Here is a 24368-nt window from a genome sequence, read left to right as displayed (position 1 = left end):
TTCGATATTAATAAGAAGTTACTTTACTGCTAGTAAAAGAAGGTGATTGCTTCACGAAAGCATCTAATTTCTGCTTGAATAGATCACTTGTTATTGGCTCCTGTAAATCAATGACTGGGTTCTTCACTATATATTCCACATAAACCTGAAACAATACAGATTTCATTAAGGAAGTAATAAACAAACAACATAATATAATAACGAGCTATGGAAATCTTATAGATACAGGTTTGTACAAACATTTCATAAAACTAATGATTATAACTAGATGCACTACAATTGGATTAAATAAAAGTTAATCAACAAATTTAATTAAATTTATGATAAAATTATAACTAAATTAAACATTGCCAAATTAAAGTGACACTGATTAATCTTACATCAAGGATAACTTATTATTTATTTATTTCATACAGCATTAACTCATTATTAAATCTAAAAATTTTAAATGTGTATGAAATAAAATAAAATAAAACAATATCTTAATACAAGTTTTGGGGAACTGTATTGTTATACAATACAATTATAAAACATTACAGATTTTATTTAATGAATATGGCATATAACTTTTTTTATTAATGTTTACAATTTGATTTTGTCAACAAACAATCCAATGCAACAGTGTTTGAATAATGTAAATATAATTATTTAGCTACTCTCTTAGAATAATAATGCCAAATGATCAATATGAGGGTGACGATAATTTGAATATGTAAGCTAATTACAGTTTTTGTGCTTTCATTTATTAGTATTTAAACATCCACTGATATTCAATTTAAACTCGTTTTCATTTACATCTAATCAAAATTAGTAAACTAAACAATTATTTAATTTTAATTTTATACTCAAATTTATTAATATTATCCACTCAAGTGAAAATATTTCCACTAAAGGTGGCCTTTTAAAGGTACCTAATTATTTTCAAAATCAACATATTTTGTAATATATATATATATATATATATATATATATATATATATATATATATATATATATATATATATTATAAAAAATCCACTTATCTTAGTTAAATTGTAAAACTGTATGTTTCAATCATAATAAATTTGAAGAAGTAAAGTAGTTTGGACAAATGAGATAAGTATAATTTTTAAGTAATTAGGTTTAAACTGACAACCCACATTTACAATTCCACAACTGTTAACACAATGAAAAATATGAAATAATATAAGAATGAAAGAATTTCATGGATGATGAAGGCAGATGTCTATCTCACACTATAGATTCAACGATAATATGCAATAACTTTAAAAAATAGTGTTGCAAAACTAAGATATATTTTGTAATCTATACGATGCAACTATTAACTATTGTGTACATAGTACTAGAATTGCACTTAATCTTCTCGTAACAGGCTTCATGAACTCTTCGGCGAGCCAAGAAGAATCGGACTGTACGAGGAAATAGAAGACAAAAGTGCAAGGAAGACATAGAGCTTTCAGTGTGAAGAAGGAACTAAATACTGGAAATGTCTTCATCATAACGAACCATTACTCCTTAAATATCCAATGAAAGATGAGAACATAGTACTAATGGTACAACTACGGTACTCAATCTCTTCACTCTACATCCAGCCTCTAGGCAATGTGCGAGTAATGCAAACCAACATTTTGAGTATCGGGTAACATACTTCGGTAAAGTCTCTGGTACTCTTGATAGAAACAACAAAAGAATTCATTCATTTAATCTTCATTGTATAAACGGAGTAGCTTTGACGCCGAAATTTGCCCTAATCTCGAAAATATATATTCATAGATCTGAGAGAAGCCTTCTTAAGTAATACTTTGGCCCAATTCAAGCTCTTACAATCTACCTTGTTTTCCTTGTTTCCAAACTCAAATAATATATTCTTTCATAATTCTAAGAAGATTACAGTAATAAATTGTCTACATCAGGCCCTTGTAGTTTACTTCTGGTCAAAGGGATGTGGGAAAATCCCAGCCATGCCTTACATTTTATAAATCAACTTTGACATTAAATCTCTGCTGTACGTGCTTAGGACAATTTTGATATAATGTGTGCAAAAAACTATACAAACATACTGTCACACACACTTTTTGTCGCACGAGACAAGTACTTTTTGAACTGGACTTAATCACTGGTCTTAGTCAGCCAATCAATAATTTCTTATAAATTTTACTGCTATGTTAATTTACTAGAAACACAACACTCCAGGCAAGGTAGGTCTTATCAAAGTCCATCATGTGTCAAGCACTTGTCATATGTTTGTAAAATCTCATAATCAGACTCAATTTTGCATGAAACTTTGGTAATCAATTATTTATCCAGTTTTAGTATAAGTGTTTTTACAGTGGCACAGTAACTTATGGAATATAATACTACAATGCCATTTTGATTCATGCCTATGGTTTAGTTTAGATACAGTTTACCTCCCTTTTAGTTGGAATCTGATGCTGTCACAACTCCTAGTATTTGGAGTCATGTTCCTCTGAAGAGATCTAAAAAAAGTCAGTGACGAAGAAGCTCAAAATGCTTTCGAAATCAGAAACACCTAGACAACAAATTATAGTGTAATCTAGGTGAACAGGTATTCTCGTTGTCTCATCAGATACACAACTGGATCTCTTCAGATGAATATGACTCCAAATTTCAAGTTTGTGACAGCGTAAGATTCCAGACGCTGCACTAAGATGAAAGTGAACTGGAGCTAAACTCAACATTCAAACTGAACCATATCTGCATTATGTATTGAGTATTTAAGCAACATATCACAAATTGCAACAGTGAAATGTACAAAATGTGACTGGCTAAATTCCATGGTGGAGAAGTAGAGTGGAACTGTTTTCTATTATCATAAAAGAGATCTATGTAGTAGGTGAACGTAACAGAACAGAATATTTATACTGATATGAAGAAAAGAATTCATAAATTCAATCACGTTTCAAACAGGGGTCATAAACAATTTTGTGTTTAAAACTCACAAATTCATTTTGGTAAACTGGAAAAGAGGTGCACATGATCGATCTCTTTGAAATTTTATCGACATATTAAATCTATTGGGATATTATGAAGAATAAACCATTAGGACTAATACTATCAGCCAAGCTTATTTCAACCCTTTGCAATGAGGAGGCCACTAACGTGGCCAAAGCTTATCTCTCACTCAGCTCAGATGGAGTATTAAATAGTTCCATTGTTTTGTGGTGGTTGTCCTCTCAGCTCGCTAGGCCATACATAGTGGCCGGCTAGGTTCTGCATCACCATTCAGCGTTTGTGTAATCAAAAACGCCACTTTAAATGGCAGTACTAGACCTTAGTTTCTTTAAATGACTGAGATTTAAATAAAATTCTCAAATAATTTACAAAGCTTATTACCTTTAAGGTTGAATCTTTAAGGATCGGTTATTTATTGTTTGCTATTAAACAAACCAAGTAATATGTAATATAGGTTAAAGGTTGATTTGTTTTTAAAGTATTTTTGTTTGCAGAAAAAATACAATCGGTCTCAAGTCAAACAGTATGAACAGAATATAAACTCGTCTACATATTTTGACCTACTAAATGGACTAGTATTTTAATAAATTAATAGGCTACACTGCAGCAGCTATAATGACACCGACAGTCGGATAAAAAATAATAGTGAGTGATATTTACTATGGTATGTGCTGCAAATAGAGAAATATTAATTTAGTTACTCATTTGGCCTAGAGATTGTAGCAATTTCCAGCTACAATTGGATAAGGATTGAATTTTACAATTGTGCAATACAGTGGTCCACATACAGTGGCCTGCCAAGCTAAAGAACAGGATTAGTCATAAATCAATGACCTGATGCAGTGAACAGCCATGACCACTCTTGTGGCCCGGTGCACAATCATATAAGTTTAATGCCGATCACAAAGCAATATAAAACATATTGTTGCACTCTACAGTAGTCTACATCTAATCTACTTGAAATGTTGGTTTTTACTTACTTGAATATATATTTGCTGAAGAAAGTCACGGATATTTTGTGCACCGGTGTCTGTATTGAGAACAAATTTCAAACCAGTGGGAGTTTCAAAGTAATGTAGAGCATATTTACTCGTTTTATAACATAAAAATCCTTTGTTTGTGTCAAGAGGAGAAATCTTGGTAACAAAAGATTTTATAGAGAACAGCATACCATACATCAGTTTTGCTTCCTGTGAAATAATGACAAAATTCAACTCAGTTCATGTTAAGAGAAAACATTATTGTACTTTACTCTTATTCCAATCATAAAAAACATTTCAAACTCACAGTCAATTAAATTTAGTAATAAAGTAATAAACTATAAATACAAGTCTTTAAAAGTAAGTTCTAAATTGCAGTAGGTAATTAAATGTAGTGTGAACTCAACATTCTCGTGCACATTTAATCTTTGCAAGTAAAATAAAACCATTTGCATTATTGTTGCAGTACAATTTATACAGTTCAAAACCAACCCAGTAATAGAAATGAGAAATGAACACTCTGTGTGAGGACTTTACATGCTAATGTGTACATATGACTACACTAAACTGTTATGGGTTAAACAGTTTTACACAAGCTAGTTTAAACAATTTTACACAAGCTAGTTTAAACAATTTTACAGAAGCTAGTTTAACCCGTATCAGCCCAGATAGTAAAGTGAGAATGAACACTCTGTGTGAGGACTTTGCATGTTAATGTGTACATATGACTACACTAAACTGTTATGGGTTAAACAATTTTACACAAGCTAGTTTAAACAATTTTACACAAGCTAGTTTAAACAATTTTACAGAAGCTAGTTTAACCCGTATCAGCCCAGATAGTAAAGTGAGAATGAACACTCTGTGTGAGGACTTTGCATGTTAATGTGTACATATGACTACACTAAACTGTTATGGGTTAAACAATTTTACACAAGCTAGTTTAAACAATTTTACACAAGCTAGTTTAAACAATTTTACAGAAGCTAGTTTAACCCGTATCAGCCCAGATAGTAAAGTGAGAATGAACACTCTGTGTGAGGACTTTGCATGTTAATGTGTACATATGACTACACTAAACTGTTATGGGTTAAACAATTTTACACAAGCTAGTTTAACCAGTTTCAGCCAAGTTAATAAAGTGACAAAACGAACATTCTGTATGCGGACTGAATATACTACTGTGTCCATATGGCTACACTAGAAACCTACTACACTCAACCATGACCTAATTACCCGAACTGTTAAAGATGCTAAATTGAAAATATGTATACTGAACCGGTATATTACCCTGTAAACAATCGGACATTCCCATTATTTTAAGAGTCTTTTTCACCCAGTGTTTTTAAAACAACATATAATTTGATTTTATGCTCCACTTATTATAAAAATTTCAGACCCCAAATGCATTATATGATTTTTTACCAAATTAAAGAATTTCTTTTCATATAGCTAAGGAACTAGTATTTATTATAACGACTTAATGGTTATATGAGGAAAGCACTTCAATAAACACAATCTAACTATAGCATAGAACAGAACAACTTGGTTGTGCGTTGAACGCTTGTATACCCAGCGGTGTGACAACGCTCGACAATAGGATGTCCATACACTGCGGCTACGAACTTTCTTTGCTTTTAACTCAGAGCTGTTTCAAGCAAGGGTAAGAGGTGGCCACTGCACCCTTTTCTTTGTTTTTAACTCAGCAGAGTTCACTCTGGCTGATTTATATCTTCCAGTTGAACTTACACTGGGTACAGCAAAACCGTCACTAAATTCTGGGCAACCTTATGGATATCCAGGAGCAGCAAATCATTCACCAAGACATTGGGGGGCAATAGAGGATGATTGTTGGAATTCGTGTTGGTAGGGTTCCCAAGCGTTAAAGGCAGTTGCTATCCGGGTCATAAGAGAATTTTATCCCTTCCCATTTTAACTGAAGAAGCTGAAACATAACTAGTCTTCCTTTTTCCATTGCGACATTACTGAGATACAGAGCTCGCTATCCCTCCTCATGCATCTTGACAGGAGGCGGCCCCTACTTCTAACCTGAATATTCTGTCCCTCCGGGAGCAAGCACAACGTTCCTTTAAGCAATAATTGCAATGAGAAGTTTGTTGTTCCATGAGAACATAATAAATGATTTTTCTATTTCACAAATGAAAGTTCCTGATTTTATGGAACACTAAATAAAATAATTAAAATAACTTTTTTGAAAGCTTTTTTTTAAAAAAAAGTTAAAATTCATTAGTTATTGCTTTGAGCTCTCCAAATATTATTTAACACATTTTGGAGACCAGATCTGTGGTTTATATGTAACTCGTTCTTATTATCTTACCTCTTCTTTTGTTATTCCAGATTGTTTGAGACGATTCCATTCACAGTAATATAAAAGAATACCATTCCGATTAAATATGTACAAATTGTGTATGGTCATGGTAAGACAATATCAAACAGATATTTAAATACTGGTATATATTTCGTCACATCTGCAACAAAATAAAACAGTTTAGTAATTAATAAAATTGTTACAAACCCTAAAAACCAGGTCAATCACTTTGTTCTTATTAAATTAGATTTAAAAACAAATAAAAACAAAATGTACGCAAAAATTCATGAAAGAATCTCATGTAAAATAATAACCTGCAGAATATTTAACCCCTAAACAGCTTTTGCCGATATATTTATAACAGAATTATGACTACTGACGAGTTAATCCATCGTGCAATAATACCCCTTTTTATTTTGAATTATGAAGGGTAGCAATTTGACTTGTAGAAAATAGCAACATCAACAACAGTCCATAGCTCACTTTCCTGTCACTAGATGGTGTGGACATGCTATCGGAAAAAGTGAAAGAATAATTAGTTGTTTATAATTATTTAACATAATTATTAAAAAGTGTATTGGTTTGGGTCTATATTGAGAATTAGTCTAATTAAAATTTTGGTACTAATGGGAATGGCCGCAATCTTTAAACGTTTTATTTATTAAGACTGGTTAACAAATTTGTCCAAGTTATCGATAAATGCTGCCTCTGTACCAAGTTTAGTCTGGATCTATTCAAATTATGGCAGTTATCTTGTTCATAAGCTAACATCATACTGCATACATATACACATATATATCAATTTTAAGATTTTGGATTCTGTGAGTCATGATCAGAGAAAATGCAAAATATTTCCTGAAATTCCATCATGGATTGCAATAGGCAGATACTAGGAAATCTACCTAAAATGATACTCCATGACAGCACTGTGCTGGTGGAAACAGACAAAGTGAACTTTTACAAATTTTGAAATACATAAGTATATATTTTGTTTAATAATGCAGAAATAACAAAATTTAATTTATATGACTAACCTGGTATTACTGAAGAAGCTGATAAAAAGCATAAATCCACAATATAGTGGTGAATGATTTTTCAATGAATACCTAATGTAGTTCTTCACAATGAATTATAAAAAATGCACAACACTAGATTACAGTACAGCTTCCCAGCTTATCAATTCATTAGTTTTGCTAATAAAAACAACATACAACTTTTTACAAGCATACACTATTTAAATCACTACTCGATGATGCTCGCCTTTTACCACCTTGTCTTTTTGACCTATAAAAATGATTCAGTTTGTGGTAACAATTTTGATGAACTCCACTGTGTTACAGCTAGGGCACCAGTAAGTAGTTCGTTTTGTGATGTTGTTTTCCTTGCACACTACATTAACCAGGTTATTTTTATCGGGAAGTGTAGTCAGTTCGTGATTAGATCCCAGGACTTTCCCTGCTCTATCTCATACTGGTTGGAGTTCATTTTGAGATAACACTGTTACAATAAACACAAGAAATTCTCTCCAGGGTAGACTCACCTGAAATTCTCATCTGTGTTATTTTTATACAAAATATAGGCATCACGAAGGCACATGTCAAAAATGTTCATGAAAATCTTTTTCCAATATTTTCTAGCTGGGAGAGAGGGGCAGGTAAGTTGATATGCGCTTTTATATTCAACATTATCTTTCTCTCCCATGTGTTCGTTGTAGCTTACAATTAATACTGGTTCCACTACTTCTCTCCTCTGTTTAGTTTTCACCACTGTATTTTCTGCGTGATATACAGTAGACAGGTAGAGTATCTGATTTCCTACTCCCCTTTCCCCGAAAACCGACCAACAAAACATCATGTTGTTGGAAATAAACAGACCTTCCTGATGCTAATGTGTCCACAAGTCTGCTGGGAAGGCCCTTTGATTTACCATTAATGGCTCCAGTTAGGAAAGTACAGCGCTCAAGCAGTTTGCTCAAGCAGTTTTAGAGCAAGTGGTATCTTAATATGCCAGTTGCTAGTTATCAGTATAAATGTGATAACCTTTATCTAAAATTGATGACCTTTTTAACATGTCAAGAATAGCCTCCTGAACCACTGGAACATCTCCATCTCATGAAAAATCTTTAGCACTGTACAATTCTGTGTGAAAGATATAATTAGTTTCATTGTTACGCAGTTCAAGTATTTTTTATACAAAAACAGCAATGTCTCTTATTGGGCAAAAACTGAATGTATACATTATTGTTCTTCATGTCTATAAGGCTTTCATCTATATATATATATATATGTTTTCTTTGGGGGTTAAGTGGTTTTTGAGGCCTTATTTGTTCAGGGAGCTCTACAATAGTACGGATGTAATAGGAGAAATAAAGTGCAGAAGACTCCGTTGGGCAGGCCATGTTTTGAGAAGAGAAGAGGAGTGCAAACTGAGGAGGGTAATGTACGGTAACCCAGAAGGAAGACGGCCCCGTGGGAGACCGAAAGTGAGATGGTGGAACCAGGTGAAGGCTGATATGGAGAAGATGGGCGCTTCAGAGGAAGATGCGGAGGACATACAAGATGGAGGAGCTTTGTTGGTGCGGCTAAATATCATCTCCGATATAAATGGCCCTGGGAATGAAAAATGAATGAAAGGCCTGATTTTATGCCAATGGTCATGGCCCAGTTGACCTTGTTATGGATTAGGTCTTGGAATTTAAGTGCAACATTGCATTTATTAGTTGGAACTGCCTTAAAAACATTGTATCTGGAAAAAACTGTATTCTCTGTGAAATGCTCGTGTCCCAGTAGGATTCCAAACTTGGTTTTACAATTAGCCCCATATTGATTATAATCAAAATATATTTGTTGAGCTCTTGGATTGTGACATGTGTCCATAATTTAACCTACTTAATTTTTGTTACTATTTTTTTTATTTCTTATTTATGGCATTTTGGATTGTTCTATTTGCATTTATGTTAATTTCCCTCATTAGCATTTGCCACAAACTTTGTGTGAAAAATAAATAGAAATACTCCATAAGAGTGGAGTTTCTGTGTGGGCATTTCTTTACTCTTGTAATGTTATTTACTTGAAAGACAGGTTTTTCTTCATTTTGAGGAAGATAAACTCGAATCCATGTTGATATGTCTGTAATATTCACCAAGAGAATCAGTTTCACCACAAGGATAAAACACGTCAGTATGCTTAACAGAATGATCTGAATCAGATTTAGATCTAAATAATTCAAAAGTTCATTGTAATATTTCTCTCCCCATTCATATGAATCAGGTATATCACAATCTTCATTCTCTGACGAAAGATCAATATTAGATTCATTATCACTGCTCAGTTCTACAGCAGCACCATAGTCAGTATCACTGTTTTGTTGCTCTTTGGAAAAAATAGGTTCTTCATCAGTTAACAACTGTATCAATGTGTTTTCAACATTGGCAGCCATACTCTCCTAAATAAAAATACACAATAACTCACAAAAATTACATAACTGTGAAAAATAATAAAAACTAAAACAGCACACACTATAGTCCAATCAATGAGGTTTGAATTACTGTGAACCCCAGTGAAACTGTAATGTTTACAACTGTCTGCCGACCTGATGATCCAAACAATGTCAAGGCAAGGAAAGTTCAATTCTCAATGTGGCAAAGATAGTTCTGGGCCAATGAATTAAGAAATCACAAAATGCTTTAAAAAGAGGCACAACCATTTAACTATTTCACCCTCTTAATAGAAATGGTGGGATTGTAGAATAATGCAGTATTCTATATTCCAATAGACTTCATTCCATTCTAAAAAAAAGGTTTTTATACAATTTCAAAATCATGTTATATTTATTAATAATTAATTCTAATTACTATAGTATAAATTAAGATGGGTTCAATGATTACTGTACTTTAAATTCATGTAACTTCATAAAAAGATACAGAAATTATCTAATTTTAAATTATAACTCAAACATTAAATTGTGACTTTAGCAAGGACTTTTGAGGCAATTGAAGTGATAATTGGATTCCTATAGTGGAAGTTCAAAATAGTCCCCTCAACTGCTGTTTATCTCTGAATGTAATATGTTATTTCGGTTGTTAGTTTCATCAGTGGTGAAACTTGGTCAAAATGGGGGGGAGAATCTAGAGCACATCACTCCAGGGGTGTGGAATTAATCTAAACACAAATTAAATTAGATAGGCTTAATTCAAAGTAAAACATTTAACTGTTGTATTTAAAATAAAATGGAATGCTGTAATACATATATTAAAACATTAGGGCTTTTGGAGCCGTTGATTTCCAATTTATTCTGCTAACAATTTTCAACTAATTTGGGAAATATTTTCTTCTGTTTTAAGCCTACAAAATTCAATTATTAGGTTGCCGTTCCATAATTTGAGTACTAAACCCAGCTTGTTACACTCTTAAGATTGTTCAGCACCTTATATTCTCACAATGTTAACATCATGTAGCCTACCTTTTCTCAGTAATCATTGCACCTATGGCAATAAATTTTGTGTCAGTTGTTCATAATCTTGTTAACAATTTAACAAAGGGATTTTAAAATATTTGGACTAAAAAGTAGTTTTTTTAATATTTTGTTTTCAGTTCTAAATATATTCCCAATTAATCTAAATAATACTGTTTTATTAATTTTTATTAAAAAAATATTGAATAAAGATGATGAAAATGAAGATACTATGATAAAGTGGTAAAATTTGAATTATCTACAGATTATAGTTTCTGAGAAAAGGTACAATTTTTAATAAAAATTTCAACTTTATGAAAAATAAGTTTAATTGAAAAATGTTGTTTAACAAACACTATAACAGTTGTTTTTATTACATCCCAGAAAGAAAGTCCTGCTTTACATCCTCAGACTCCACCTGATCTTTTTGTTTTAGTAATTTTCTTATTGTGATTCTTCTATGTACTTTTGAAAAGTCACACGAATGGTGAAGTGTGACATATCAAATTTATTAATTAGCCTAATTTGAAATAACTAAAATTCATGATAATTGAAACAGAGCCATACATAATAAAAAAAAACTTAAATGTTAATTTTTCAAGGTAATTGAACCCCAGTACGAGATTTCTTGGTCAATATTTTTTAAAATTTTAAATGTGATTAGTACAGACCAGTATTATAGGCTATTTATTTTTAATTACATACGATTACATTTCCATTGTTGTAAACTCCACTGTCTCATTCTTTCATAAACTAGAACATTTTATAAAGGAATCAAACTGTCCCAACATTTTGCATCCAAATTTGACTTCAGAAACGTAATGACATTGAATAAACTTTATTTCAGAATGTTGTTATAATTTTATAGTATAAAATCATATTTCATTATTATTAAATGTGCAGTATACTGTAAAATACTGCAATAGTCAAACAAATATATCTTAGAACAAAAAATATATGTTTCTACAGAGCCTTTTTTATAAATTAATCGTCTCTGAGTAGCCTATTGAAAAATCACTTCGTTAAAATTTATTTCGCGTGTGTTATAGTATACTATTGTTTTTTACTTACTAAACTTTATTTATAGCCCTATTTTAGTTCTGAAGTAACAATTTAGTTTGTAAATGGTTATATATAATAATTGTTTGGATTATTGTGAGTCTCGTGCATATATTTGAGTAACCTGTGTAGTTGTAAACATTAACACTATTATTTGATCGTTGTTATAAAGAATATCCAGAAAAGGTTCATAACTAACAGCAAGTGCTGAGACATGAGGGTAAATGGGTATAACTAAATTCAGCTACATTCGCCCTGAGGTGCCTTTCTACATTTGCCTAAGAACAAGTTCTTAAACTGGGTTACTTAGGCTTATTTGAGTCAAAGCTGAGGTACGGAATAATATTTTGGGGATTTTCTAGTGTGATCAACTTTAATAGAGTATTCACTCTTCAAAAGAGAGCGTTGAGAGTCGTCTGGGGAATGAGATCAGATGAGAGCTGTAGAGAGCATTTCCGATCTAGTGGGATCCTTACCTTGGCCTCCCTTCTCATTTTTCATTCGACAATGTTTGTTTATCAAAATAAAAATCTTTTTCCACATTAAATCATGATCATAACACACGGCACAGAAATTACCTAATTTCAGACAGTTTCAGACTCAACCTTTTGAAAAACTCACTTTTTTTATTTTGGTCCTAAACTGTGCAATTTACTTCCAAATGTAATCAAAATTCAAACAAACAGTCTTAAAAATTATTTAAAGACTTACTTGATAGGGAAGGCTTACAGTCTCCACGAGGCTCTCGTGATACCCATTTCTTGATTAGACCGATGTTTTTGCAGTAGGAATAACTGTTACAAGAATTTATTGTTTTTTACCTTTAAATTGTATGCTGTTATGTTGCTTTTTTATAATTACTTTTGATACTGATGTTTTGACTTGCATAGAAAACCCGTGAATTCTATTGTGTGAATAAATTATTCTTATTCTATAACTTTCTACTGTCTTGCGAGAAAAGTAGTTCCACTTTTAACAATCTAAAATTCGTTATTTGACATTTTCATTCCATAAAACCTTATATTGTTTTGTTCATGACGATTGCAATAGTTTAATAAAGCAAATCTCATTATTGACCAAACTTTCAACAAATGAATGAAAAGTGTAAAAAACACACATAAGCCTAAGTTTAATAAATAAGCAAAGCTAATGGAACCATAACTGTAATTTATTATGTACTTATATCTACTTACATACCAAGAGGTAACTTCCAATCACATAAAAATAGCTTTTGTCGATTTAAAAATAACACACGATTACACAACGAACTTATACTCTCACTCTGAAAAAAAAAAAACACAATCACCAATTAAAGAGAAATAAATAAAAAAATGTTTTCCCTAATATTTTATGTTCTCAAGTAAACCACAATCAAACATGTAACTGACTATTAATTTAATGCGAGTATGGCAGTTATCTATATGGCAGAGAAGGCATGGGACACTTGTCGATGATGTACTAAGCTGCTCTGACCATAGAACACTCAGATAAGTTATTGGGAGCAGATAACTCTGAAAATCATAAATAACAAGAAGCACAGTACACAGATTGGTAATTACATTTCAATTATTAAAAAACAGTTAGCAATTATTTGTGATTTGCACCCCTTAAAACCATATATACATTTGTTCGGACGAAGACGAGTAGAATACAGACCGAGAGATTCCATGTGGTCCTAGGCCCCACGATGCGCAGTAGCCTACTGGTCATGTGGAGTGGAGGTGGAAGTCTCGAGCTCAGTCTATGAGCTAGCTCCCCTCCACCGCCGCTTCCTCTTTTTGCCCACTGCAGTTCCCCTCTTGTGCATCTAAGTTAGGAGACGACATGAAATCTCTCTGCCTGTGCGTTAATAATGTTGAAATCCAATAATATTTATACAATGGGTGGTTGGCTATTTGTAAAAAAAAACTAATATTCTAAATGGCTGCAGTATAACAAGTGGCAATTGATATTCATGATTATCGAATCATCAATATTCATTAGTGTCTAAAACTACGGAAACTAAAATTTTGAACCATATTACGTTATAGATATACCAAATTACAGTATAGTTCGGCTGTTCTTAAATCTTGAGTAATAAGATACATGGCGTAACGGCTAACATCAGCAGCAACCATAAGGAGGTTGATTCACAATCATAACAAGATCAAGTGATGTCAGTAGAACAATGAAATATTATTTTGTTCACCAAAGTAAGGAATTTATAAGATTATAGGCCGACCTGGCTAATCACGAATTTGACGTTATCAACGTATTCTGCTCACCCTCCTGAACAAAAAATATATATAGTATTAGGGGGTGCAAATGACAAATAACGTAATTTTAGAGGGTATATTCATAACTTGTTAAGTTTCTAATGTTTTAATGTTCTGTTTGTGTGCTGTGTCTGGATAATCTGTTTACTTAAATATTATTTGCGGCTGGGACTGATAGCGTATCTGTTATCTGAGCGCTCCTGGGCATGAGTCAGTGCTTCACAAGATATCGTGTACTGTAGGTTGGATCGAGTGAGTGCGTGACATTCATGGATCAACCATTCACTAGCCTAGTTCGACCAATCGTAGTGAATTGTGTGTCGGAGTGTTTTGCCGGGCACGTAAAGAGTTTACGGTTTGACTGAAACGAGATTATTTCCTTTTTAATAATGAATGTATTTGTTTGTCGTGTGGTCGCGTATTGTTTTTAAACCGGGAGACTTTGATGTTTCGTTGCGATAGAAAAATTCTGAAAAGTAGTAAAAAAGTTTTAAATGTTGTAATTTTAAAAAATCGGCTTGCCAGGTTACTTTTTTGAAAGAAAACGCTTAGACATAGAGACATATTTTGGTTTGGTGACCACGTTGCTGCATTTAAAGCCACAGAGACAACGCTATATTTTGTTGGAGTTTGGTGTTTCTGAAAATTGTGTGGTGGACTGGTATTCTTTCTGCCGCGAAGTGTATTTTCATCATATTTCAACGACGTTGAAGAACATTGGCGGTCCTCTGACAGTCGATGAAATTGATGAGGCTAAATTTGGAAGGAGAAAATACAATAGCGGCAGAAGAATTCAGGGACAGTGGGTTTTGGGGGATTCGAAAGGCGAGCAGAAATTCCTTCCTTGTTCCTGTTGAACAACGCGATAGGGACACTCTGCTCGACATAATTAAAGAATGGGATCTGCCAGGTACGACAATTGTTAGTGACTGTTGGAAGACCTACAACTGTCTTGGTGACAAGGGATTCAGGCACCTCTCCGTAAATCATTTGATTAATTTTGTTGACCCTGATACTGGTGCACACACAAACACCATTGAGAGACACTGGCGAGAAGTCAGGGCGAACATCCCTCGTTATGGTGTCCGGAGTGTCCATTTTGTCGGATACCTGGCAGAATTCCTTTCCAAGGCCATATCCCCACCCACATACCAGGCTCCACCACTTTTTTGTTGATGCTGCTCAGCTCTATCTACCAACACACTAATGGTAAGTGTTCTCTGTTAATATCCATTTATATATTTAAGTTATATTAAGATTTTTCATGATATATTAAGTTTTTTTACACAAATTTATATAATTGCCTTAGCATTACTTTTCAATTTATATTTCTGATCAGCCCTTCTAAAATTTGATATTTTACAAATAGGTACTATCTAGAAAAATAGGGATGTTTTTTCTGAAGCGCACGCTGATGGCCGGAGGCACTCGTCTCAACTCGATAACAACTAATTAGGCTAATTTGTAGCTCAAAATTATGAAAAACATTGTTCATTTGGATCAAAATTCTGCTCATTTCAGTATTATTTTTCATTTACGTTTACGAAAAGAGCAGTGTGAAACTGGCCATAGATTCCATCCATAAAAAGAACTAATCCGCTGACTTGAATCCTAACCTGGTTCATGAACTACTCTGACCTAGTTTCCTGAACTACGACTAACCTAGTTCCTGAACCAGTTCAATCACTTCAGGATTAAATTATATTATTAAAATTAAATTTTATAATTTAAAAAAAGAACAAATACAAAAATATCTATAGATATATACTTAATACATTACTTTGAATACATGGTCTACTGTATTATATTACTACCCTCATTTTAGACATCTTCTATTTTTGGACAAATACCAATCTATGGACGGCCATATCTCAAAAACGTACAAGCCAATTTTGATAAAAACTTTCTGTGCATATTCACTACATGGTCTACTATACTGAAATACAAGCCTCATTCTTAGGCCACGCCTATTTCCGGAGCTACATCGATTTTACAGACAAAGTGCTGACAAAAACCAATCTATGGACAGCCATATCTCAAAACGTACGAGCCAATTTTGATACAACTTTCTGTACACATTCACTACATGGTCTAGTATACTAAAATACAAGCCTCATTCTTAGGCCACTCCTATTTCCGGAGCCACAATAACTTTATAGGCCAAGTGCTGACAAAAACCAATCTATGGACAGCCATATCTCAAAAATGTACGAGCCAATTTTGATAAAAACTTTCTGTACACATTCACTACATGGTCTAGTATACTAAAATACAAGCCTCATTCTTAGGCCACTCCTATTTCCGGAGCCACATCGATTTTACAGGCCAAGTTGCTGACAAAAAACCAATCTATGGACAGCCATATCTCAAAAACGTACGAGCCAATTTTGATAAAACTTTCTGTACACATTCACTACATGGTCTAGTATACTAAAATACAAGCCTCATTCTTAGGCCACTCCCTATTTCCGGAGCCACAATAACTTTTATAGGCCAAGTGCTGACAAAAACCAATCTATGGACGGCCATATCTCAAAAATGTACGAGCCAATTTTGATACAACTTTTCTGTACACATTCACTACATGGTCTAAGTATACTAAAATACAAGCCTCATTCTTAGGCCACACCTATTTCCGGAGCCACAATAACTTTATAGGCCAAGTGCTGACAAAAACCAATCTATGGACAGCCATATCTCAAAAATGTACGAGCCAATTTTGATAAAACTTTCTGTACACATTCACTACATGGTCTAGTATACTAAAATACAAGCCTCATTTCTTAGGCCACGCCTATTTCCGGAGCCACATCGATTTTACAGGCCAAGTGCTGACAAAAACCAATCTATGGACAGCCATATCTCAAAAACGTACGAGCCAATTTTGATAAAAACTTTCTGTACACATTCACTACATGGTCTAGTATACTAAAATACAAGCCTCATTCTTAGGCCACGCCTATTTCCGGAGCTACATCGATTTTACAGGCCAAGTGCTGACAAAAACCAATCTATGGACGGCCATATCTCAAAAATGTACGAGCCAATTTTGATAAAACTTTCTGAACACATTCAATACATGGTCTAGTATACTAAAATACAAGCCTCATTCTTAGGCCACGCCTATTTCCGGAGCCAACATCGATTTTACAGGCCAAGTGCTGACAAAAACCAATCTATGGACGGCCATATCTCAAAAATGTACGAGCCAAATTTGATAAAACTTTCTGTACACATTCACTACATGGTCTAGTATACTAAAATATAAGCCTCATTCTTAGGCCACGCCTATTTCCGGAGCTACATCGATTTTACAGGCCAAGTGCTGACAAAAACCAATCTATGGACGGCCATATCTCAAAAAATGTACGAGCCAATTTTGATAAAACTTTCTGTACACATTCACTACATGGTCTAGTATACTAAAATATAAGCCTCATTCTTAGGCCACGCCTATTCCGGAGCCACATCGATTTTACAGGCCAAGTGCTGACGAAAAACCAATCTATGGACGGCCATATCTCAAAAATGTACGAGCCAAATTTTGATAAAACTTTTGTACACAATTCACTACATGGTCTAAGTATACTAAAATATAAGACTCATTCTTAGGCCACGCCTATTTCCGGAGCCACATCGATTTTACGGGCCAAGTGCTGACAAAAAACCAATCTATGGACAGCCATATCTCAAAAACGTACAAAGCCAATTTTGATAAAACTTTCTGTACACATTCACTACATGGTCTAGTATACTAAAATATAAGACTCATTCTTAGGCCACGCCTATTTCCGGAGCTACATCGATTTTACAGGCCAAGTGCTGACAAAAACCAATCTATGGACGGCCATATCTCAAAAATGTACAAGCCAATTTTGATAAAACTTTCTGTACACATTTACTACATGGTCTAGTATACTAAAATACAAGCCTCATTCTTAGGCCACGCCTATTTTCCGGAGCCACAATAACTTTATAGGCCAAGTGCTGACAAAAACCAATATATGGACGGCCATATCTCAAAAATGTACGAGCCAATTTTGATAAAACTTTCTGTACACATTCACTACATGGTCTAGTATACTAAAATATAAGACTCATTCTTAGGCCACGCCTATTTCCGGAGCTACACATCGATTTTACAGGCCAAGTGCTGACAAAAACCAATCTATGGACGGCCATATCTCAAAAATGTACAAGCCAATTTTGATAAAACTTTCTGTACACATTTACTACATGGTCTAGTATACTAAAATACAAGCCTCATTCTTAGGCCACGCCTATTTCCGGAGCCACAATAACTTTATAGGCCAAGTTGCTGACAAAAACCAATATATGGACGGCCATATCTCAAAAATGTACGAGCCAATTTTGATAAAAACTTTCTGTACACATTCACTACATGGTCCTAGTATACTAAAATATAAGCCTTCATTCTTAGGGCCACGCCTATTTCCGGAGCTACATCGATTTTACAGGCCAAGTGCTGACAAAAACCAATCTATGGACGGCCATATCTCAAAAATGTACGAGCCAATTTTGATAAAACTTTCAGTACACATTCACTACATGGTCTAGTATACTAAAATACAAGCCTCATTCTTAGGCCTCGCCTATTTCCGGAGCCACAATAACTTTATAGGCCAAGTGCTGACAAAAACCAATCTATGGACAGCCATATCTCAAAAATGTTACGAGCCAATTTTGATAAAACTTTCTGTACAATTCACTACCACTAAGAATGGTCTAGTATACTAATATAAGCCTCATTCTTAGGCCACGCCTATTTCCGGAGCCACATCACCTGGCCTGTCAGCACTTAAAATCGATCGGCCTGTAAAATCGATGTAGCTCCGGGAAATAGGCGTGGCCTAAGAATGAGGCTTGTATTTTAGTATTACTAGACCCTGTAGTGAATGTGTACAGAAAGTTTTATCAAAATTGGCTTGTACATTTTTGAGATATGGCCGTCCATAGATTGGTTTTTGTCAGCACTTGGCCTATAAAGTTATTGTGGCTCCGGAAATAGGCGTGGCCTAAGAATGAGGCTTATATTTTAGTATACTAGACCATGTAGTGAATGTGTACAGAAAGTTTTATCAAAATTGGCTTGTACATTTTTGAGATATGGGCCGTCCATAGATTGGTTTTTGTCAGCACTTGGCCTGTAAAATCGATGTAGCTCCGGAAATAGGCGTGGCCTAAGAATGAGGCTTATATTTTAGTATACTAGACCATGTAGTGAATGTGTACAGAAAGTTTTATCAAAATTGGCTCGTACATTTTTGAGATATGGCCGTCCATAGATTGGTTTTTGTCAGCACTTGGCCTGTAAAATCGTGTAGCTCCGGAAATAGGCGTGGCCTAAGAATGAGGCTTATATTTTAGTATACTAGACCATGTAGTGAATGTGTACAGAAAGTTTTATCAAAATTTGGCTCGTACATTTTTGAGATATGGCCGTCCATAGATTGGTTTTTGTCAGCACTTGGCCTGTAAAATCGATGTAGCTCCGGAAATAGGCGTGGCCTAAGAATGAGGCTTATATTTTAGTATACTAGACCATGTAGTGAATGTGTACAGAAAGTTTTATCAAAATTGGCTCGTACGTTTTTGAGATATGGCCGTCCATAGATTGGGTTTTGTCAGCACTTGGCCTGTAAAATCGATGTGGCTCCGGAAATAGGCGTGGCCTAAGAATGAGTCTTATATTTTAGTATACTAGACCATGTAGTGGAATGTGTACAGAAAGTTTTATCAAAATTGGCTAGTACATTTTTGAGATATGGCCGTCCATAGATTGGTTTTTGTCAGCACTTGGCCTGTAAAATCGATGTGGCTCCGGAAATAGGCGTTGGCCTAAGAATGAGGCTTCTATATTTTAGTATACTAGGACCATGTAGTGAATGTGTACAGAAAGTTTTTATCAAAATTGGCGTACATTTTTGAGATTGGCCGTCCATAGATTTGGTTTTTTACAGCACTTGCCGGCTAAAATCGAATTCGATGTAGCTCCGGAAATAGGCGTGGCCTAAGAATGAGGCTTATATTTTAGTATACTAGACCCATGTAGTGAATGTGTACAGAAAGTTTTTATCAAAATTGGCTCGTACGTTTTTGAGATATGGCCGTCCATAGATTGGTTTTTGTCAAGCAGTTGGCCTGTAAAATCGATGTGGGCTCCGGAAATAGGCGTGGCCTAAGAATGAGGCTTATATTTTATATACCATGTAGACCAATGTGTCCAGAAAGTTTTTCAAAATTGGCTATCGTTGCTCGTACATTTTGAGATATGGCCGTCCATAGATTGGTTTTTGTCAGCACTTGGCCTTTAAAAATCGATGTGGCTCCGGAAATAGGCGTGGCCTAAGATGAGGGCTGTTTTTTAGTATAGTAGACATGTAGTGAGTGTGTGTAGAAAGTTTTTATCAAAATTGGTTCGTACGTTTTTAAGGTATGGGCCTTTTATAGGGTTTTCTCAAAACTTGCCTTTAATTGAGTATTAGTCTTGAAAATTGCGGCTATAAAAGGGGATTATTATCATAAAAGTACTGTTTGTTCATTTAAAATCTTTATTTGTAGTACTTATCAACACGTTATTAATTAAATATATATTTTGTATGGTTTGAGTTGATGAACTAGGTTAGGATTCATTTTAGGAACTAGTTCCCGGTACTCGTTCTTTTTATGGATGGAATCTATGGCCAGTTTCACGTCGGTTACGAAAAGATGGTACCGAATCTGATGCATCATCACGAGGTTGAATCACGGTCGCAAAAGGTCACGTGACACCTGATGTGGATGTACAACATGGAAACATTGCTCAGCGCGGGAATAGTTGTTCCAATTGTTATGTTCTAGAACTTCGTTATTTATTATCAAACCTTATATTGTTTTGTTCTGTTGGATGATTCCAATAAGTTTATAATACAAAACTTGTATTTAGCCACTCCGGCCGTTACTGTGACAATTACCAAAAGTAATTCCAGTTCCAATGTTCTATATCTTTGTTATTTGAGATTTGCTACCCTTGAACCCTTATATTGATTTGTTCAGGAGGCCAATAGCAATAGGGTAATAACACGAAACTCGTATTTTACACTCTGGCCATTAAGCTCATAATTACTAAAAAGAATTTAAAGGCATTGAAATGTAAGTTTGCAACTATGGTATTAACTTGCAATTTACCAATTACAGTTTACATCTGTGGCAAGTTTTAGCAGTAATGAAAAGCTTATCCTACTCCTACCAAAACCAAGTAGGCTATGCCAAGGCTTACAGTACTAAAGGAATCATGTAAAGGCCTAGACCCATTGAAATTCATATACATAAACTTTGTCAACTATGTTGAAGTACTTATAACAAATTCTGACTTACTGAAAAGCACTGATATGTGACGTTGAATTCATTCTTCAAAAGATAAAGTTATAAAAAAACACTAATGCAAAACTAAAAACTGTAAATATTTATAAAATTTAACGTGCATATGCTTTTGAAAAATATTATTTCAGAAAAATAAACAGCAAACTAAATATTTTTGTTCTATTTCTGAAATGATAGTTCTCATAATCACTGAGTTCACTACATCAGAATATCTATACTACCAATTTTTGCACTAATACAATACAACCCCACTAGTCAACTAATTTCTCACTACATTTCTCCATGGCCATGACACCTTTCTCCAAAGAGCAAAAAGGTAATGCTAATGCGTACTATAGTAGAATAAAAATATGGGAACTTTGGTTTTATCCGGAGGCCAATCTACCCCTATCAACAACTTGTTACTAGGCTATATAAGTAGGTAAATACATATTATAACATATGTACATACATACACAGATTATAACATATACATAGCATGTACATATATGTACATAGTATAAATAGCAAAACTTAAAATTACAGTTAAAATTTACGGGTGCTCACGTGATCTGAGCTTAAATTTGGGTACTATTTCGAGAGATGTTTTTCTTTTGTCGCCGTAAGTACGGGAAAGTGCCACCGAAGCCCGCACTGATGGCCAGGGGCATTTCCAATCGGTACTTTCCCGACCTCAGATCGTAACTATGTAAAAGATCGTACAACGTAATCGGACATCGGAAAAGTTGAACGATCTGGGAGACTTTAACTTCCCAACCAGAGATTGGGATCCATCCAACCTTTTTCATCTTCAATAATTCAATGGAGTAAAAAATGACCGTGAACCGTTCTAGGGATCTTATCTTCTCTTCTATAGCCGATATATCTGTTAACCAGTCTTTGAATCCCTTACTGCCACTCGAGTCCCACCATCCCACTTTGAATATAGAAATATTACGCTTTGGTCTCAGTGAAAAAGGAAATGCTGTGTATAAACCCAACTGTATTTATATATTTATAAATACATAGAATGAGGTGGTACGTACGAGTTTGGGCAATTTCCCAAATATCAGGTCAAGAAACACAGCTTCACAAGTAGAGTTAGCATGTAACATTTCGTAGGATTGAATGTTTTCACAAAACAGGTAACATGACACACCACCATCCTGCTTTTTGCTAATAAGCACTAATCTATCTTTACGATATATTTTGTGCTGGTCAAATCTAAGTTCAAATGAAGCTACGGAAGAATTAAGGTTGGTTTCCGTGAAGACAACTATGCCAAAAACACATTGGGGCAATTTTAATGTAGGATATAAGATTTAAATCGAAGGCCATACACATTCTGCTAGATAATAATTCTAAAAGTGGATGAGTGTTACTGTGTAGTAAGCTAATTACTTTGTGAATGAAAAATTGTTGGAATTCCACTTATATATATCTTATGGTCAAGTTGGGTTTTCCGCCCTTAAGACGGCGTGAAATTTAATTTCTCAAATATTCCTGTTTTATCTCTTTTTTGATTTTGGCTCTTTGCAACTGAACACTTGCAAAACTTGAACCAAAGCTGTGAATAACTTGATCAGTTGTGGTCTTCAGCAACTTGCTGGCATCATCGGCACTATGAACTATAACTTTAAAACTTCTCTGTGGTTGACACTTTGCCTACTCGAACCTATTTGCAGCTGTTAACGTCATATTTAGGATTATTAGATGAAAACATAATCTAAATATTACACGTCTATGTGCATAATAAGCTATCCATAGGTCCTCTTTCAAGAAGACAAATTTTAAAGGAACTCAGCTGTGAGCTTCTTCGGCCTTGGATGCATCATTGTTTGCAAATGTCCAACTTGGGCAAACCTCTTTGATAAACCAATGCAAGATTTCAAGAAAGAGAACTAGCAGCTCATCTACCACAACGAACAGCAAGGACGAAAATATGCAGCGTATTTCAAGCAAAACGGCGGGTGACAATCAACTGCTGCGAGAGTTGTCTTGGAGTGATTTGTGGAGAACATAAAGAACAATTGTGCAAGGAATGCACAATCTAGCGTTAGTTAATACAACTATGTGCCTAATATTAAATATAAAAGCTTTGTAACTTAGATTAAATTTTAGAGCTCATTTTTGTAAAAACCATTAAAAAATTAGGTCTTGTAGTTATTTCTCAGGCGAAGTCAAAGCGGTATCATGAGTTCTTAGCGCCTTGCCAATTTAGGGTTAAACAGCCACCACATTGAAATGAAATGGAGTGCCAAACAGGCCCATCAACGGGTTTATATATTTATAATATTAATCTTTGTATCTAGTTTGAATTACTTTCAGCATCTCATTTTTATTACTTCTTACTAATAGAAAAGTTCTTATGGCATTCACATGTAATCCATATATTGAACTGTTCAAAAAAAAAAAAAAACATTCAGGAAATCTCACAATCGTTACAGAAAACTTGTTTAAAAATTGTTTCCTAGGCCTATAAATAACGAAGTTGTGAATTTTAATTTAAAAGGGTCGTTGTATTATAACAATATGGAGTAGCCTCCCAAGTTTCAACTTGTTAGGGCTTCTTTGGGGCAGTTATCTGTTCCACAAGTAGCGTTATAGAACTAAACTATTTGAAACAAAGGGTGGATATGGTTTTAGGGAATAATTATTTGTAAATGTACGTAAAAATTGTACTTAAGTGTTACTATGAGGATATACTTCATAGGCTAATTGTGTATAAGAAATCTAAAAATTTAAATTATGCTTTTTTATCTATGGATTTGTCTTTGGTTGGCTGTGTAAAAAGACTGTTTTTATATTTACTCATTGAAATATAAAATTATGTATAACGTTTCAACCAATTCTATACGTTTTGGCTCTTCCAGTGGCAGTGTCTATTTTCTGTTTTACTCTATGTTTTACTCTATCTCATGGACAATGAGATACTTTAGCACTGATACCACAACCACA

General features: G+C 34.1%; 1 protein-coding gene across 3 annotated transcripts; it reads right to left on the bottom strand.

Moving 5' to 3' along the window:
- Positions 1-7: 7 nt before the first annotated feature.
- On the bottom strand, positions 8-21731 carry LOC124362178 (trafficking protein particle complex subunit 1). Of its 3 annotated transcripts, XM_046816433.1 has the most exons (5): positions 21426-21731; positions 12991-13075; positions 6292-6442; positions 3954-4163; positions 8-145 (listed from the first exon to the last, which is right to left on the bottom strand). In XM_046816433.1, the coding sequence occupies exons 3-5, from the start codon at positions 6388-6390 to the stop codon at positions 8-10; spliced, it is 447 nt and encodes a 148-aa protein (XP_046672389.1). In that variant the 5' UTR covers positions 6391-6442; positions 12991-13075; positions 21426-21731. The 3 variants fall into 3 exon arrangements, with proteins under 3 accessions (XP_046672389.1, XP_046672388.1, XP_046672390.1); XM_046816432.1 differs by lacking the exon at positions 12991-13075 and having other exon boundaries at positions 21426-21730; XM_046816434.1 differs by lacking the exons at positions 12991-13075; positions 21426-21731 and adding an exon at positions 13450-13582.
- Positions 21732-24368: the final 2637 nt, after the last annotated feature.

This window comes from Homalodisca vitripennis, chromosome 5, assembly GCF_021130785.1.
Source record: "Homalodisca vitripennis isolate AUS2020 chromosome 5, UT_GWSS_2.1, whole genome shotgun sequence".
NCBI classification, from domain to species: domain Eukaryota; kingdom Metazoa; phylum Arthropoda; class Insecta; order Hemiptera; family Cicadellidae; genus Homalodisca; species Homalodisca vitripennis.
This window is presented reverse-complemented; position numbering and strand designations above follow the sequence as displayed.